At 47.3% G+C, this 20,115-nt stretch overlaps 1 protein-coding gene across 2 annotated transcripts in view; it reads right to left on the bottom strand.

Moving 5' to 3' along the window:
* Epb41l4b (erythrocyte membrane protein band 4.1 like 4B) overlaps nucleotides 1–20,115 on the bottom strand; it is a 160,146-nt gene that overhangs the window by 29,298 nt on the left and 110,733 nt on the right. For both annotated transcript variants that reach the window (XM_052176524.1, XM_052176526.1), the window contains exons 17-21: nucleotides 18,479–18,594; nucleotides 12,646–12,771; nucleotides 8,313–8,380; nucleotides 4,964–5,062; nucleotides 51–228 (exon numbers count right to left, since the gene is read on the bottom strand). In XM_052176524.1, coding sequence (XP_052032484.1) covers nucleotides 51–228; nucleotides 4,964–5,062; nucleotides 8,313–8,380; nucleotides 12,646–12,771; nucleotides 18,479–18,594 — 587 coding nt within the window. The remainder of the gene's footprint in view (nucleotides 1–50; nucleotides 229–4,963; nucleotides 5,063–8,312; nucleotides 8,381–12,645; nucleotides 12,772–18,478; nucleotides 18,595–20,115) is intronic.

Genomic DNA, 20,115 nt, shown 5'->3' on the forward strand with positions numbered 1-20,115 from the left:
CTGAACGCCACGCTGTAAGAGCACATTATGCCTGCGGCTCTTTCCCATACCTTGGCCCCCGGCGACAGTGGGCTCTTGACTTCTGACTTCTGAGGCGAGCTGACTTTCTGGATTTTGGGGGACACCAGCGACACCGAAACTTGAGTGGCAGACATCGTGGTGGTTGTGGTTGTGGCTGTGGTGACTCCCACTGCCTCAGCAAGGTCTGGAGGGAGGTCATCTTCATCACTGCGGTTACTAAAAGCACATGAAGCTCTGCTCATTACAATAATACACAGGCTGTGAGGGGACCGGGGAGGGGAGTTCAAAGCAGGAGGACAGGGCTCTCCAAACTGAGGCCAACTCAATGTCCAGCACACAGAATCCAAGACCGAAAGAAACTTGGGCTGGATTTTCTGCCACATTCCTGTGTGTGTGGGGGGGGGGGGATGGGGGTGTATGATGTGAACCACACATAACATTTCTTTTCCAAGACAGGGTTTCTCTGTGTAGCCCTGGCTGTCCTGGAACTCACTCTGTAGACCAGGCTGGCCTTGAACTCAGAAATCCACCTGCCTCTGCCTCCCAAGTGCTGGGATTAAAGGTGTGTGCCAGCCATAGATTTATTTCTTTAACCATTTTTAAAATGAATGGTTCCACAGCATGGCGTCATTCACAGTTGTGTAGCCAGCCCACTGTATATCCCGCAGTCTTGCATCAATTGTACAAAAGCTGTCTGGTTACTGAGAGCAGTGACTCCCCACGGGCCTCTCCCGCACTGCCCAGCAACAGTCCGATCTTGGGCCCATCTCCAGGATCGTGCCTCTTCCCGAAGCCCTCACAGAAGAAGCAAGGGATGCCTTCACAGTCCAACAGTGCTGGGGTATACATCTAAATGCCTTCTTCTCTTATGTTGGGAAACGTTCATTCCATGGCCAATACCATGCTTTCTTAGCCATGTCTCTTCTAGTGGGCACTGGGCTGGACACTCACATCACAGCAAGTCATTGTAGGCTTGGGCGGATAAACACTTCTGCAAGGCTGCAGAAAGCAGACACGTGCACCATCTCTCTAACCCTTTATTTTTTCCAAGTTTTTAAATTTATCTTTTGTTTTGTTTTTTGGATTTGTTTTTTTTTTCGAGCCAGGGTTTCTCTGTATAGCCCTGGCTGTCCTGGAACTCACTCTGTAGACCAGGCTGGCTTCGAACTCAGAAATCCGCCTGCCTCTGCCTCCCAGAGTGCTGGGGTTACAGTTGTGCGCCACCACTGCCTGGCAAATTTATCTTTTATTTATTTTTATTTATGTGGGTATGTGTGGATATGTGCATGTAACCTTGGAGGTCCGAAGAATCAGGTCCCCACGCTGAAGCCACAGGCAGTTGTAAGCTACACATATGGATGCTGGGACCCAAACTCCAGTCCTTTGTAAGAACATTATGAACTCTGAGATTCTGTCCGCCGAGCCAAGCTTTCACTTTGTTTTTTAAAAAGTTGGTTATGCGGTGAGTGATGCAGAGGAGAAAGATGGACCTCATTCATGCAGGATATGGGCTCCTCATGTAAAAACATTAACCCTAAAAGCAGAGTTAGTATTTGTTTTTACATAAAAAGACATTTAAAAAGAACATAGCCTATTTCTTACAGTAGGAGTTAACTCAGAGAGTCTAAACTAGGAAAAGCTCCAAATTCTTCTTTCTAAAAGACACTTAAAAAAAATTTTCTCTCTCTCTCTGTGTGTGTGTGTGTGTGTGTGTATGTGTGTGTGTGTGTGTATACATGCCATGTGGTTGCAGATACTCTCAGAGGCCAGCAGAGGGCATCAGATCTCCTGGAGCTGGAATACAGGCAGTTGTAAACCAACTTAATGTGGGCTCAGGAGTGTCCTCTGAAAAAGCAGCAAGTGCTTTCAACCACTGAGCTATCTCTCCAGCCGTGTGTGTGTGTGTGTGTGTGTGTGTGTGTGTGTGTGTGTGTGTGTGTGTGTGTGTATGTGTTATAACCTTAAATATCTCTATATTATAAATGTTAATACATATTAAATATATATCTATTTTAAATAGATATACATCTTAAAGTTTTTGTCTTAACTTAGAACTTATAGTTCTAAGGAAACATTTAAAATTCAGCATGTCTCCAGCTTTATTTCAGTTTCTGAGATAACTCTGAGGTAATTCATGATAAATTCATAACATTTTGTTGTCTGGGCTGGAGAGATGGCTCAGCAGATAAGAGCACTGACTGCTCTTCCAAAGGTCCTAATTTCAAATCCCAGCAACCACATGGTGGCTCACAATCATCTGTTGTGGAATCTGATGCCCTCTTCTGGTGTGTCTGAAGACAGCTACAGTGTACTCATATACATTTATATAATATGTTGTTGTCTTATGGATGTAGCCCAGGCTAGCTTCAATCTCCTGATCCTCCAGCTGTTGCCTGCCAAGCACTGAGATTACAGGCATGTGCCACCACACCTGGCTTACAGGACACATTAACAAGTTTTTGTGGAGAACTCTGCTTTAAAATTCTTTTGCTGACTGCAGTAATGCAAAAGTAAGAGGACTTAAAAAAAAAAAAAAGAAGAGCCAATTTGGTGATTAAGTGAAATTTTTTTCCGTTCCTGCAGTTAGTCATTATTTAATAGGATTACCTATCCCAAATGGGTGACAATAACATTTTGGATTTTGAAATTAAAGGAGACACAAACCCTGGCAGCTTGTCCTGGAGGGATGGGGAGAGATTTTCATGGTTTTATTTGTTCCCCCAGAGATCATTAGAGCTGTAAATTACCTGAGTTCGAGCCATTCTGGCTTTCCTAGACACACTGGTCTATACACGTCAAGGCTCCCATCCGGGCTACTGAGGTGACACGTGCCTGCTCTTCCGACCCCTGGAGCATGTGTCTTCCCCTCCCCTTCCCATGGGAGCTCACGGCAGGTCTGTGCCCACTGACTGGGTACTGCCTCCGCCACTGCATGCCAGACTTCACAATGCATCCTGAATCCCTACTGTTTTTTTCTTTTTCTTTTCAGAAACACAACCTTTGGCCAGACCCTTGCAAAATCGTTTGGAGCCAGGAGGTGGTACCCTTTATTGTTGTTGTTTGTTTGTTTGTTTTTTCGAGACAGGGTTTCCCTGTATAGCCCTGGCTGTCCAGGAACTCACTCTGTAGACGATGCTGGCCTCGAACTCAGAAATCTGCCTGCCTCTGCCTCCCAAGTGCTGGGACTAAAGGCGTGTGCCACCGCCGCCCGGCAAGGTGGTACCCTTTAATCCCAGCCCTTGGGAGGCAGAAGCAGGCAGTTCTCTGTGAATTCAGCCTGGTCTGCAGAGTGAGTCCCAGCATGGCCAGGGCTACACAGTGAAACCCGGTCTTGGAAAGCAAACACTCCTTTAGAGTAGGCACTAGCTCGCATTGCAGAGGAAGGAAAAGCACTTGAAGCCTGGCCTGATGTCACAGGCCTGAAATCCCAATTACTCAGGGGGCTGAAGCAACGTCAGACATTCAGAGTCTGCCTGGGCAACACGGGGAGACCTTGTCTCAAAACAGGACGTGGAGTCTGGATGAGAGCTGTAGCTCAGTGGGACAGTGCTTGCTTTGTGCTGAAGAGGTCACCCATACTCCAAAGAAAGAAATGAAATGAAAGACCAGAAAAGACAAGAAAAAGGTACCGAAGAGACAACTCAGGGGTTGAAGCATTTGCAATACAAGCCTGAGGAGCAGAGTCTGGATCCCCAGAAATCCACAGAAATAACTGGTGCATAGACGGGGCTCCCCGAGCATGCTGGTTAGTGACTAGCCATGCTGGTGAGCTTTAGGTTTAGTTGAGAGATTTCACCTCAGTGAATAAGGTGGATTCCTGATATCAATTCCCACCCTGTAAATGCGCGCGCGCGCACACACACACACACACACACACACACACAAGAAAATGGAAAAAGAAATAAAGGCTGGTTCAAAGTATTCATTTCATTTCTCAGGATCTCAGAGCTACACATGGACCAGAACCCCAGACTGCCCAGAGTTTCCACTGTGCCCAGAGATTCCTCTGCAGTTCTCTGACAGACTTCACACCCAGGCATGTTGCCTGAGCCACAGCTGGGGCCACAAAAGGGAACTCCATTGCAATCAGTCCCCCAACCCACGGCTGAGCCCCTCCCCCTTCCTATGGGGCCTCAGCCATCTTGTTCGGGCTGCCGTGTACTACTCTGTCTTTGCCTCCAGCACCTATGAAGCAACAAGTTGAGACGACATATGGGAATTGTCAAAGCCACTTTGCCAGTACCTGGCAATGCCTGGAACTGTAGCTAAGAGAGTTTTGTTGAACTAAGTGGAAAAATCTGGGTGGGTCCTGACATCATCTGTAGCTCCATGCTTCCCCTCTGGCTTTGTTGACTGATCCTTGCTGAACACTTCCCTACTATGCCACAGGGTGTGGAGGTGGCTTCTCTATGGCCTCTGGGGGTTCCTGCCTTAGTGATCATCCACCCATGTAATACTCCTCTAGAGTGTGAGTTGGGCCTAGCAATGTGTTTGCAATAAACAGAATATGGCAAAACCAATAGGATGTCTTTTCTGTGAGAGGCTGTACAATACCAACTTTCATCTTGCCTCTCACATGCTTTCTGATGGAGAAACCTTACAGAGAGTAGCATAGGGTGACTGGGGTCCAACACCATCCTCAGCCATGGATTCTGACAGCAACCATGTGAGAGACCAAGGCCCTAATGGGATAATTTGTAGCTTTTTGGGACCCAACAGAGAAGCCCAGAGAGGTTGTGCCAGACTCCCAATCCTCGCAACTGTGAGGAGGTGGGCACAGAATGCTGGAAACAGTTTACTATACCACAGTCAATGAGGACAAATGTGCCCACTGTGACACCAAAATGGGAATTAAATGGAGTTTGGGGAATGGCCATCTGAGGTGTTAATGAGTTTATAACTAAATGTTCATGTGTAGGGGGTAGATAAGTGCAGAACTCACAAACTATACTGCCTGGTTAACCTCCTCACTCTGGGAGGCTTGATTTCCGGCTTCTCCACGGCTGGCTGGGCTGTTTCCACACGGATAGGAATGGGGCTTCTAGAGACAAAAGAAAAAAATTGTTTAAAATGTTAATGTTCTCAGTTAATATACAGCTTACTGGTTCTGGTGGTCAAGAAATCTGACTGCTCTTGGCTCAGTGTTTAACTTAGTAACTGAAATTATATTACAAATGCAGAAAAGTTCAAAATCAAATAAACAAGCAAACATTATAGAGACCAAAATAGAGTAGGGAACCAGATGTAGCCAGGTGAGGAAGCAAACAAAACTGCCTTGCTTCAAAAGCTCCCTACTTCACGTGAGGGCTTGGTTCATAGCTAGGTCTTGCTGTGAAATGAAGGAAAACCCTTAAGTAACTCAGCTTTAGTTCCCAATAACTTGATAGTTCACAATGGCTGTTAACTAGAGTATATGGTGAAGATATATATATATAAAGAACTTTAGGACTCTCTCTAAAATATTCTAATATTATATATATATATATATATATATATATATATATATATATATATATATATATAAAAGAAAATGTTTTAACAAAAAGAAAGACACAACTGAGTGGTTAAGAGTGCTTGCTACGCTTCCAAAGAACATGAGTTCGATTCCCAGCACCCATGCTAGGTATCTTAAGACTACCAATAATGCCTCCAAGGGATCTGATGCCCTCTTCTAGTCTCTCTGGACACATACACACACACACACACACACACACACACACACACACAGAGTTAAAATGTAAGGTTTTAAACCTGGGACAGAGGTGCCTAGTGAACATATCAAAGCAGACCTGGCTGCCAGGTTCTTCCGGCATCCATCAGACCCTGTTACTGGGTATAGCTGGCACATCCTGTCTTCTACCTTGAAATCTCCAGCCCAGAGGGCTGGGCTGCCTTTCCCTATATAACCCAACCATTTTGTATATCTGCTTTCTTTGCACCTTTGGCCTCCTGGCGGAGGCACCGAGTCTCCCCTACCCTACTCCTCTGATGGATGGCTCAAGGTCACGCCCACTCTGGACTCTCCCAGATGTCCCTGCCCCTGGCTGTGCTCTCCTGCACATCGACGATAAACTCTCTCCTCTGCTGCAGCCACAGCTAGGCGTAGTCATAGCCCTTCTTTTCCTTGTTATTCCTTTTATTTTTTCATTTAAAAATGTATTAAAGTCTCCTCTTATTTTTCCTCAATCATTTATGGCGACCCAATGGCTTTATTTAAAACTGATTTTTTTAAATTATCTTTTTAAAAACGTGTTTATTTATTCTCTATGTGTGTCCAGAGGCTGGAGAGCAGATGTCATGCAGAAGTCAGTCAGTTCTCCTGCCATGCGCATCTGAGAACTAAACTGAGGTCCTCTGCCTTGAGAATGGGACTCACTTAAGCCATCTCACCAGCCCCGAAACAGTGACTTTACAAAAAATCTTTTTTTTATTCGATATCTTTTTTATTTACATTTCAAATAATTACCCCTTTTCTGGCTTCCCACTCCCCAAAAGTCCCATAAGCCCTCTTCCCTCCCCCTATTCCCCCATCCACCCCTTCCCACTTCCCTGTTCTGGTGTTGCCCTGTACTGCTACACTGAGTCTTTCCAGAACCTGAGCAAGGGACCCTGACAGATCACCAGACACTTCCGCACTTCCACCTTCTCTTCTGTTATGCGGAGAGTGTACAGTTGGTCCCTGGTAAATGCTTGTTGGATGGACTTTGAGTCAACATGTTGAATTCATGGTTCCTCAGGCCAGAACCCCAGGGTCTGAAATGACCCCATCTCCTAGGGTCCTCAGACTTGTGCAAGCAAGACCACCAATGCGAGAGACAGCAGAGGCCTGGCTGAGTGCAGGGTACCATCCCACCACCCTGACACTGACGGGGCCCAGCAGAAGGGCAAGGGGTAGGGAGTGACCTGTCAGGAGGGACCTCAGGCTGAGTTTACTCTAAAGGCAGTGACAGTCACTAAAGGTTTTAGTCTGGGGAGGGGCACTACCAGGTTTGCATTGCAGAAAGGTCTTCAGAGCCATGAAGAGTATATTTATTGGTGGGAGAGCCAGGGTATTAGTGATCCAGAATAAGAGACAAGGAAGGGTGGGGAGGGGCGGGGATTAGGGTCATAAAAGGATTTCTTTGAGATAATATGAAACTCAATTGATATGTTGCGATGACCAATTTGGCGAGGAGATGAGGTGGGTGGGTGGGAACAAGGACTCTTGAGTGTCAAGCTTGGGGGTGGGGAGTAGATAAGGATTCTCTAAGATGGAGGAAGGATGGCGGGCAGAGTGGAAAGCAGCTTTCGTTTGTTTGTTAGTTTTGCTTTTTCCAGTGCTGGGGACAGAAACTTAGGCCCTTGTAAATGTTAGAAAAGTACTCTCCAACTGAGCTGGGCCCCAGCCTGAATTACGTCCCTGTAAAGTCCCGGAGGGATCCGGGCTGTCATTAAGACAACATAGAGAAGGGCTAGCTCTCACTCTGAGCATTGAGTATAACAATTCCCTAGGACACCCAGACATTCACGAAGATGCTTTTTTCTGACCCACTTCCATTCCCACTCCGACCCCCAACACCCCCCCCCACACACACACACACACACAGGATCCCAAGGACTGAGGTGGGACTCAGGAGTCTAGTTTTAGTCGTCTGGTTTGTGTGGTTAAGGATCGAGCCCAGGGCCTTGAGCATGCTAGGCAGGCTCTCTACTACTGAGCTAACCTCCCCAGCCAGGACCTGGGGTTTTCAATAAGAGATGCTGTAGTAGTACATTTGAGGAAAGTGCTCTGAGGAGTAGGTGATGGTAGACCACCAAGATGTCAATGAGCCTGCCTTGGTGACATGATGTCAGTCACTTAGGCGGAGGCGGGATTCCCCTGGGGCATGGGGTGTGGAGATAGTGGCTGAGGATCAATGAACCCAGTGATCCAGTTCTGACAAAGGTCAGAAACGTGAACCCAAGGGAGAGCAGGGAGCAGGAGCCAGGCTGGGAAGGCAACAGAGGTTGGAGCATCTTTACTGGGGGACTTCAAGGTCAGCTCTACCTGCTCCAGAAACCACTCAAGGAGGCCGGGTTCTTTGCTAGCTCGGCAGGCAGCAATGTTAAGTTAGGAATAAGCAACAGGAAGTCTTTAAACTGGTTTCTTTGGGCCCCTATTCTCTCCCCTTCGTTTTCTCTCTCTGCTTCTATCACCGGGTTGTCCCCCCCTTCCCTCTCCCTGGGAGGCAGGGGGTGGGGGGGTGGGGGGGGAAACAATACTTCTGACAGAAGGCAGTGTCAATTCCCCACTCACACAAGAACCAACAGACCTGACATTGGTGTCCTGGAGACTCGATTTCTTATTGATATTTACAAACGGGGGCTCCTCTTTTCCAATCTGTTAAAGAAAACAGGTTAGTCAAGTGTCAGCAGCTTGGCATGTAAAAATTCTCTCAGGTCTTGTGCATCCAAAGGATTGTAGCAGAGGAAGGAGCACAGAGGTAAGTCATCAGGTTGTTCAGTCAATCACAAAGTTACTCTGTTTTCACAGCAAACAACGACAAAAAAGTTTCCTTGAGTCATTCCTGCTACTGAGGTTTAAGGTGTGAAAACTGAACATCCAATCAACGCTTGTGTTCTTAGTTTTACCGAGCGAGCGCTTGCTGTGTGTCAGTTCCTGCCTTAATGAGAAAGGGAACGTGTGGGAAAAGCCACCCCGCAGTTCAACCCCTTCAGGCACTCTGTGTATCAAGAACAGGAATATTCGGGCTACAGGCTCGTTTACAGTTACAGCTTTAAAAGGAACTTGGAATCCTGTACATCCAAGGAGCAATCCCCGGAAGGGATGACGTCATTTGATTTTAATACACGTCTTGTCTTCCTCCCTCTGGTGAGTCCCTGAGAAAGACAAGGGAGGAAAGGACACCCACACAGCCAGGCGAATAGCGTGTATAGTCAGTGTGGGAGATGCCCCGCCCACAGCCCTTGTGTTCAGCCTCTGCTCTGTATGGATGCCCAGTAATGTCGTGGGGGTGGGGGGTGAGGGAGGACAGAGGAGTCCACACAGAGATCCAGTGACAGCTCCTGTCAGAGTCTTTTCTACAGCCAGCAACAAGACAGTCCCTCTGGCTTCCCTTCCGTACACCCATGCTCTGCACTGACCCCATAGGGAACTGGAGCGTAACCCCTGGCAGGATGCTGGGCCGCACACAAACGAAAGCGCTCCACCACAAACTCGCACGCCACACTGATCCATTAGTTCTGTGGAGGGGAGTGGGAGCCACTTACAAAGTAGCCCACAGCATTAGAAAGAAGGAAAATAGAGCAGGTTTCCTTGGGGACTTCTCGAAATCTCTACAAAGCTAATTGGCTGCTTTGGAGGGTGGGTGGGTGGGCTATTGCATCTTTTCTACAGTGGCGAGTGAGCACTGTGCAGGGCCGCATTCCCGGCTTGGCCGATCTCGGGCCTTCCTCTCTCCTCTTCCACTATTTTCAGGGCCTTCCTCTTTATCTGTCTGAGCCACTATATTTTTCTTTTCATTGGGTCTATATCCCCTCCTTTTCCACACTTTCCAAAATGAATTATTTTTGACACACTGTACAACTTCACTGTAGCAGAAACCTGGATCCTCTACAGAGGCTCTGTGTAGCGCAAGACCACTGGGAACATGGCAGACCTTGCCAACGTGCATAGCGTCAACTTTATAGGCTATGAAACATGTTCAGTTTTATTTGCTTGGTGATAGGACACAACAGCATACACAGAAATGTCAGTGGGACAGCAGATTAGACAATCAGAAGGGACTGTGACCTGAGACGGCTGAGGTTCACTTCTTTCTTTCTTTCTTTCTTTCTTTCTTTCTTTCTTTCTTTCTTTCTTTCTTTCTTTCTTTCTTTCTTTCTTACACTTATGTGTATGTGAGTGTGCTCGCGTGTGCACTTGCATAGTACACATATGGAAGCCAAAGGACAACTTGGGGGATTGGCCCTCCCCTTCCATCATGTAGCTGCTAGGGATGGAGCTCAGGTCCTCAGGGTTGGCACCCAGGGGCCTTTATCCTATGAGCCACCCTGCTAGCCCTGTACTCATTCAGTTTGAGGTGAGGCACCAACCTGACTGTCCTGTAAAAAGTGTCAAATGCCATCACCCAGAGCAGTCAGTGTCCCCAACAACTCCCTTACCTGAATCTGTGATGTGAGACACCAAGCAGGAGCTCTGTGCTATTCTTTAATCATAACAGTTACCTAGGGTGGTTGCTTTTAATTTGTTTTGTTTTGTTGGGTTTCTTTAATTTGTGAGTGTGTAACATGTACAGGTGTGTGGTGTATGTGTTCAGGTAAGCAGGGCTAGAGAGAGAAGTCAAGTGCTCTCCGTAATTACTGTCCACTTTTGAGGGTCTCTTGCTGAGCCTGGAGCTAGTGGCTTTTCAACAAGGCCGGTACCATGCCAGCCTCAGCAATACTTCTACCTCCACCCCAATAAGCGGAGGTGACAGACATGGATGGGATCACACCTGGCTTGTATATGCATGCTGGGATCCGAATTCTAATCCTCAAGCTTGCAAAGAAAATGTTTGCAACCTCTGAGCTGTCTCTTCAGCCCCTTGAGAGGAAATCTTACTATGTTGTCTCAAGGTGGTCCTAGCTCCGCAGCTGAAGGGACTTTCCTGCATCTGCTTCCCAAGTGCCTGGGACTCCCAGTGCATACCACCATACCCAGCTGATACCCACATTCTCTACAAAACAGCTGAGGCCCAGGAAGTTAACAGATGAATTTAAGATGACATTACTAAAACATAGATCAGGACCCGAACCAGAGCCAGTGGTTCTCAACCTGGGGGTCGCAACCCCTTTGGTGGTTAAATGACCCTTTCACAGAGGTCACATAGCAGACATCCTGCACATCAGACATTTACATTACAATTCATAAGAGTAGCAAACTTACACTTATAAAGTAGCAACAAAATAGTTTTATGGTTGGGAGTAACCCTAGTAGGAGACTTGTATTGAAGGGTCGCAGCATTAGGAAGGTTGGGAACCACAGAACCAGACCATCTGACTTTCCAATATATGGTCCATACCTCCTGTTTACACCACAGCCTCCCAGTGGAAGAAGCCCTGTAAGTTTGCTCTTGTTTCTCACAGCATCTTCTGGGAGGAGTCAAATCATACAGGTCATTAAATATGTAGACAGAGAAAGAAGTATGTACTCCTCACAATGTAAGTTTAGATAGGAGACTCACAAGGACTGTCGATTCTTACATATTGATGAGCACTTAGCAACTGTAGCTTAAAAAATGACTCTTTTTAACTGTGTGTGTGTGTGTGTGTGTGTGTGTGTGTGTGCTTCAACCATATAGGTTCAGGGATGGAACTGAGCCACTGAGTCATCTTGTCAGGCCAACCATAGCTTATTGTATGGCAGGGATGGCCAATGGGTTTCTCCTTGGAGGCCACCTGTGACTGGGGCCACTGACTTAGAACCCTCAGTTAGAGTGCCAGGAAGAGTGCAATTAATGGCCAGTATGGAGCCAGTGATATATACTATGGTGCCAGGCAGAGGGTTTAAGTCAGTTACTACACTATCCTCTCATTTCCAAATTCACCCCTCCTCCTTGGATCTGCGAGAAGCAGCAAACAAATTTTCCTTTGCCAACAGGGGGCGCTAGAGGGGGAATTTTCTGCTTTGCTTTCTTCTGGGTTACCCCAGCCTGGCTTCTTCAGCCATGGTACCCCCCTCCCCCCCGACTCCTCCACAGGAACACCTAAGTCAGGTTGCAGTATTGCAGCATCAGGAGATCCTGTGTCACCTGTCCATCACAGACACAGCACCGGCAGAATCCCCTCCCCTTCCCCCAGAGTGTGGGACCCTGTCGCCCCCAGCCCCTAGTGTGGGACCAGGCCACATGTAACTCCTGAAGTTAGGAACTCTGAACTCTAAGTTTCACCTGTGTGGGATTCTTCCTCCTGGCACTCAAACATTTACAGAATCTTTGCTTCCCATGCTCCTGTGTTGGAACGTGCTTCCGGAGCTGCCACCTCCAGTCCCTTGGAGTAGTGCGAGTCAAAGTGTAGTTCAGGGAGCTGGTTAGACATGCAGATCACTAGCCCCACACTGACTTCCGGATCCCCTGGGGATGGTACGCAGCTCTGCTCAGGGCAACTAACTCGTAAAAACCACTGTCTCTCGCTTGCATAACTAATAACCACACCCGTTAGCAATTTGCAATTCTTTGCATTAAAACGCAGGCTTCCTTGGGCCAATGAGACAGCCCAGCATGTAAAAGTGCCTGACACCAAGGGTGACAACCAGTCAGAGCCTTAGGACCCACAAGGCAGAGAGAGAGAGGTGACTCCTGAGAGTGGTCCCCTGTCTTCCACAAACATTCCATGGCATGAGCCCCTGCATCCCTCCTAACAAAGAGATAAAAAGTAACTATAATAATAGTAATAATAATTATTATATTAATGATATTAAACTTACTATTATATTAATAATGATAATAAACTTATTATTATTGTTATTATTATAATATCCAGGCTCCTATACCAAGAAGTGGGTCCTATCTCCATATTGACCTTGACTGGTGCTGTGTCATTGTCCCCCTGTGTGGCACTGCAAATCCTGTAACAAGAAATTGAAGGACCATTCACCCCATGTACCTGGGCATTCACACGCGAGGCGTTCTCCAGCTGTGCTTTCAAAATGTTGCACTTCACGTGATCTGCCACCGGCGAAGGCAGGAGCGGGGTCTGAAGGGTCTTCTCTGAAACTTTCTTTTCCTCGGCCTGAGATAAAGCAAGATGCAGGTAACATATGTCGAGCAAACAGAAAACTCATGATAACTTCCCTAATGACCACAATGACAAGTAACACAGGGATCTGTGTGTGTGTGTGTGTGTGTGTGTGCGCGTGCACTTCCATTTGGGCTATCACTTTCTAATACAGAGGCCTCCCACATATCACCCCACTCTTTAGTGAGGGAGGGACTGGACACACTAGGTATCAGGTGAAGGTTTAAGACAGGAAGGGACCCCTTCAAAATCAGGCAGCTGGAACTAATCAGGCAGTGTGGCACCAAGGCAAGAAGGAAATGTTCTAAAATCCTCAACTTGCTCAACCGGTATTGTTATTCACCAGATCAAAAGCCCCACTGAAGTTAGGCATGGTGGCACTTGTCTACCACCCCAGCATTCAGGAGGGGGGCACAGAAGGATGATAAGTTCCAGAAGAACCTGGCCCATATACTGAGAAAAACCAAGAATCCCATTGATGACCATCTTGATATTCATTATTGGAATATCATGAAAGCCATAGAAGAAGAGCAGGGCAAGTGGCTAGACAATGTATTTATTAAAAAAAAAATATGGCAGAATCCAGTTTCCCCCAAGGGACTGACCAATGAACAAGAAGAACACTTGTAAGAGAAGCAGACTCCAGCCATGCCAAACAGACAGAGGCAAGTGTTCTGAAATAAAATGTCAGTCCTTTCTCTCTAGGGCACCATCAAAATTAGATGATGATGACAATGATCTTGGTAATGACCATGATGATATTGGTGACGACCTCAATAGCAATGATGATGATAATGATGGTGGTGGTGATGAGGAGGACTGGGATGATGAGGAGGACCCTGATGGCAATAATGGTGTGATTAAGAAAAAGCACCGGTAGCTGACATGTTCAAGAGCTTACTGGCCACGTATGTCATGTGTGTGACTCACTGGAGGCTCATTTGTCTATCCTATTTGAAGCTAGGAGGCTCATTTGTCTATCCTATTTGAAGCTAGGAATCTTTTACATTCTTTTAAAAAGCTTTTATTTCTCTCCCTCTCTCTCTCTCTCTCTCTCTCTCTCTCTCTCTCTCTCTCTCTCTCTCTGTGTGTGTGTGTGTGTGTGTGTGTATGTAGAGCGAATCAGAAGGCAGCATTGGAGAGTCAGATCTCTCCTTCTGCAAACCCATGTGTGAACACAGGCATCTTGCTAAGGAGTCACTTGTGCTGGCTTCTCTTGCTGAGAACCTTCATTCTCTCCACTTTAGCAGAAGGCAGACAGCTGTGGGCTGCTGATGCAGCTGCTGGATCACAAGGTTCAATTCCAATCACTCCTCACCAAAGGGAAAGATTCACATGAGCAGGAGAGAAAGCAGAGGGAGGCAGGAGGGCCAAGGTCTAGGAATGGAGATTCTGATGGAGTCCAAATCCAGAACTCCCAACTGCTCAACCATGCTAGCTCCCTGACCTCTCTGCTGCCATCTCCTCCTTCATAAGACCCTTAAGATGCTCAATAAGGGGGAAAAAAGAGAATTATGAATGGCTTTCTCTGCTAGTTTCTATAGTTAGAAAAGAAAGTACTGCAAGCTATGCCTGGGATGTGAGAAGGGGAAGGACAGTAAACCACCATGCTGGGCCTCGAAAATGGCACATCTGCCTGGATTCATTATCCCAGAAGATAGAGAGCCATCCTTTAGGAAAAGGAATAACTTACATATACCTTATTATATGTTACAGTATGGATTTTGGGTAATTTATTATGTGCTTGTAAATCCAGTTATATTATTTATTTCATAATGGAATGGATTTTTTTTTCATAGATATGTTAAGAGTTCATTTGTAGTTGGTTTTAATTTGGGAAACTTAATTAGTTAGGAGCCCATCTGAGGGTTTTGACAATGGCTTACGGGAAGTGGTTACACTGACAATAATGAAGACCTACTTAACATGATGGAGTGCTGCTAAAATAAGAAAAGGATTCAGCATTGGCTTCCCTCCATAAGTTTAGCTAACCTAAGTTTAGGACACACAATTCAAGCCGGATCACTCCTGTCCCAGCCGGACACAGCAGTACTGCTCGGTAGGTACTGCTCAGTTGTGTGAATCTCCTCCATTGGGGACCAATATGAAATCTGTAACTTTTGCATCTTTGTTGCCTTTTGTGTAAAAGGCATCCCTAGTGCTGGGTGGAGATTGTCTCACAGGTATGAGGACCTAAATTGGATCCCCAGAAGCTACATAAAAAGCAGGGCAGGGCAGAGAGGATCTGTTATCTCACTAATGACAAGACAAGAGGTGGGGAGCCGCAGATCTCAGGAAGCCCACAGGACCAGCTAGCCTGGCCTGTGTAGTGAGGTTCCGGGCCAGTGAGAGATCTAGTCGCCAGTAAAGGTAGAAGGTGCCTAAGGACCAACACACAAGGTCCTCTGACCTTCCCACATCCACACATCCACACCCATACCTGCATCCTACACCCTCCTGAACACATACATGTGCATGCACACACACCAAGATATCTCTGAGGGAGATGACAAGACCACAGCTCCAGCTCAGAGCATGGCCCCAACATTGTTCTGCTGTTTGGTTTTGTTCTGGTTTGTTGTTTGTTTGGTTGTTTGGTTGGTTTGGTTTTTAAGGACAAATTTTCTGTGTAGCTCTGGGCTGTTCTTAAACTCACTCTGTAGACCAGGCTAACCTTGAACTCACAGACATTCACCTGCCTCTGCCTCCTGAGTGCTGGGATTAAAGGTATGCCCTACCACCACCCAGTGTATTGTTGATTTTTTTTCAAGACAAGGTTTCTCTGTATAGCCCTGGCTGTCCTGGAACTCACTCTGTTCCAGGCTGGCCTGGAACTCAGAAATCCACCTGCCTCTGCCTCCCAAGAGCTGGGATTATAGGTGTGCGCCACCACTGCCTGGCTTATAATCTATTTTTTAGCATCACCATATTTTATGTTCAGTTTGAAGTATGAAGAGAGACTATTTAATCCAATACAGCATTAACGACTCAACATTCAAATCAATGACAATGGGGTATTGGTGTCAGAACAGAACAGGCCATCTGCTTAAGAAGGTCATCTGGGGATAAGGAAGCAGTCAGTCGTATATGTAAACTATGGATAGTGACAATTAACACATGGGAAATCTGATGAGACTGAAATTCCTGGCTGTTGTTTGGGGTACTTAGAAATAGATAGTGAAAAATCATTAAATTAAGAACAGGAAGTTACAAAAACTATAGACCAATCAGAGGTGGGTCCATCCCTAAGTTGGGATAAGAATCATTAAGCTAGTGGCTCCCAATTGAGGAGTCATGCTTACTGAGATCTGCGAGAAACCGTTTTCTTTTAAAATATTTGATTACATTTATTTATTTATAAATGTGTCCCAGGTGTAACTGCGTGAGGTCAGAGGATAATTTGTATGTGCCAGCTTTCTCCTTTCATCATGTGAAACCCAAGGACAGAACTCAGTCGAGGGGCCTGGGTGCTAGCACCTTTACTGCTAAGACAGCTCGCTGGTCCAGAAATGTTTCCTAAGGATGAAGAATAAATAACACAGGGCCTGGAGCTGCGTGTGGCTCACTTGGCAGAATGCTCGCCTACTGTACCAAAGCCTCTGGTTTCATTTTATTTTCTTTCTTTCTTTCTTTCTTTTTTTTTTTTTTTGTTTGTTTTTGGATTTGTTTTTGTTTTTTTTTTTTTGTTTGTTTTCGAGACAGGGTTTCCCTGGATAGCCCTGGCTGTCCTGGAACTCACTCTGTAGACCAGGCTGGCCTGGAACTCAGAAATCCACCTGCCTCTGCCTCCCAGAGTGCTGGGATTACAGGAGTGCGCCACCACCTCCCGGCTGGGTTTCATTTTCAACACCACATAAAGTGGCCATGGTGATGCATGCCTTTAACCCTCTGCAATAGGGGGTAGAGGCAGGAGAATCAGAGTTCAAGGCCATCCCCAGGAGTATATCAAGTTCAAGACCAATACCTTGGTAACAGGATACATTGTCTCAAGAAGATTTTTGCAAGCCAGTTGTGGTGGGCCAAGCTTGTGACCTCTGTACTGCAGAGGTGGATACAAGTGGATTCCTGGGGTTTGCCTGCCAGCCAGCCTAGCCTGAAGGGCAAGCTTCAGGTCACTGAGATAGGCTGTCTCAAAATGAGGTAGATGGCCCCCAAGTCTCATCACCCAAGATTGTCCTCTGCCCTGAACAATACACACACACACACACACACACACATACACCTACACACATATACACACACAGTACATATATACAAAAAAATAAAAAATAAAAATAAAAGAATCAATGGAGTAAGACCGCTGTTCTGTGTGAGGGCAAGGTCAGAGTCACCTGTATCTGTACCATCCGTGTTTCCAGTGATTTTTCAGTTTTTCATTTGTGCTGATCGAAGCCCGGGCCCTTGTGAACAGGAAGCATATGCTCTCACACGGAGCCACTCCCCACCTCCCGTGCATTTCTCTGAATGAGGCGGAAAGGTGGGCAATGAGAACTTAGCTCCTTAGCGCCAGGGAAAAGCCAGGCACATGCGCGTGGAAGAGCGCACTCCTCCGTGTGCAGCAGCAGCCAAGGGAGCCGAACACTCGTGAGCTCCCTGCCTGGCAACAGGCTGCACTTTTGCACCAAAAAAAAAAAAAAAAAAAAAAAAGTGGTGTGAAGGTGGTGTGAAAGTGTAAATTACTAAAACCAGTGACCATTCGCACTGGAAAAAGTTAAAACGCAAGAAAAAGCAGAGGCACCCAAGGGGCACGGGGTGTGCCGGGGGCCACATGGTGCTGCGGGCAGTTCACCCGTCAAGAGAGTGATGTGGTGATGTGCCTGAAGCAGCTTAAGCAGGAAGGGCAAGAGAGCTGCAGTGGTGATGCCCGGGGGGGGGGGGGGGGGGGGGCTGGGTAAGTAAGGCACTCGTGCGAGCATGGGGAGATGAGCTCAGTCCCGAAGGCCATGTAAAAAGGCCCGGCCTAGAGCTGGAGAGATGGCTCAGCAGCTAAGACAGCTCGCTGCTATTGCCAAGGCCCAAACTTTGGTTCCCACATCAGACACTGAACTCCAGCTCTGAGAACCCAACACCTTCTTACAGCCTCCACTGGCACACACGTGTGCCTACCAACATATGCACGCACATATACAAATACATTTATATATGTTTTTTTTAAAAAATCTGGGTGTGGTGGTGCCTGGTGGCAGCAGAGACAGGTGGGTCCCCTGAGGGCGGGGGTTTGTGTGCCCAGCCTAGCCTTCTAGGTGAGTCTGAGGCAGTAAGAGGTCTTGCCTGCAAAGTAAGGTGAATAGCACCTGAGGTACACAACCAGAGGTTGTCCTCTGACCTCACACATGAATATGCTTACACATATGTGCGCACACAAACACACACACATGCACCTGCACACACACATATGCACCTGGATAATCAGGATAAACACACATACACACACACACACATACACATATACACACACACACACACACATACACCTGCACACACACACACACACACGGACATATGCACCTGGATAATCAAGAGCATAAACACACACACATACATACATACACACACACACACACAACCTGGATAATCAGGAGTATCACACACACACACACACACACACACACACACACACACACACGAAGCTGGAGAGGAAGCATCTGAGGCCCAGGCCCCTGCTGTGGGGCAGCACACTCCATGCAGAGCTGCCGGGCACCTTGTTTATGTTGATATGCAGGGCAGGCCAGGGTCCCGCAGCCTTCACTGTCTCCAGCTCCAGCTTCTTCAGATGGGCGGCTGCTTCGCTGTACAGGGCAGGCCCTGGACTCAGTTCTAGTGTGGTCAGGGGGAAGAAAAAAGCAGATGTTCAAAGGCAGCTAGATATGGGGGCCAGAGACCCCACAGTGGACTAGCTCCCAGACCCTTTTCTGCCCTTCCAGCCTGTCACAGCTCAAGAACACCTGATGTCAAGATTTCATAGCCTTACTCCCTCGGATATGAGCTGGGAGGCTCCGGGCATGGTGTTTGACCTCTCTGAGCCTCCAAGCCATTTAGAAGTGAAAATAGAAATCACTTATCTTGCACGGTTCCTGGAATATTATGTGAGATTATTCTCAGAAAAAGACTTAAATGTGGAAAGGTCCTTTACATGCTGAAAAGACAGACGTCCAGACTGCGAGGCATGGCAAGGCGCCTCGGGGAGTCACGGCATGCTTCTAAAAATCAAAGCCGTTGGCTTTTTTGTATTGTGTCGCATTTGCTTGCCACCACGCCCCCCCTCTAGCTTGGACTTATTCATTAATACATTAAACATCCATGAAATATTAAATATTCATTATCCAATAAAGCTTGTGCGTTATTGCTTGTTAACCACTGGCGTCTGGGGAGCTGAAATAAACAAATAAGACATGATTCTAGTGGGACGACATTCAGCATAAAAACACTAAGAGCTTTAGACATCCTCAGCCCAGTTGGGGATGCCGGAAGCAAGCAGGGATGCTGCACTGGTGCCCAGTGCCACGTGAGCTGGCTGCCGGGGCGTGCGGGGTTTTAGGGCTGAGGAAAAGCCTTGCGGGTAGAGGAACCAGCAGACACAACGGACAGGGCTGGGACTGTGAGGCACTTGGTGAAAGGACAGAAGCTCTGTGCAGCCGGTGTGTGGGAAGGATGGGGGAGGCTGAGACCGTAGGAAGAGGCATTGGAGGTCTGTCGCATGACCGTGCTGGGGGTGGGGGGATGGGAGGAACAGAAGGTCTTAACACTGACAGTGGCAGTTTCTCTATGAGGACTGAACTGCAGGAAGGATTTCGGCAAGGGTAGCCTGGGCAGTGCTTGAGCTAAGAGTTCCCATCTCCCAGTTAGCTAAGCTCAAATGGCTCTTAGGGTGTGAAGATGTATCTCGACAGCTCACAGTTGCACACAGGGTCAGGCTAGAAGGTTCTGAGACACTCACCGTACACCCTCTCTCCTGCTCACAGGAGCCAAAGCATCCTGGGATGTTCAGTGAGAACCACCATCTGCCCTGCCCTGCCCTGCCCTGCCCTGCCCTGCCCTGCCCTGCCCTGCCCCGCCCGCCCCACCCCACCCCGCCCTGCCCAGCCCCATCTCAGTACTCCTGAAGGAAGCATGGAAGAGGACTGTTGGAAGCCAGTGTCACAAAAGAGCAGAGGTGAGTTTACTGTGACCAGGGCAGGAACCCCAACCACCACCTGACTCCCCCGCCTTCAACTTATAGAGCCCAGGAGCCTGCACAGAACCCTACAAGGCCAGAAATCTAAGTTAGGTGGCAGGAAGGAATGACAATTTACAAAACATAGAAGCAGGAAACCACCTGAGTGTTCTAGAGTCTAGATC

Source organism: Apodemus sylvaticus, chromosome 3 (genome assembly GCF_947179515.1).
Source record: "Apodemus sylvaticus chromosome 3, mApoSyl1.1, whole genome shotgun sequence".
NCBI lineage: Eukaryota > Metazoa > Chordata > Mammalia > Rodentia > Muridae > Apodemus > Apodemus sylvaticus.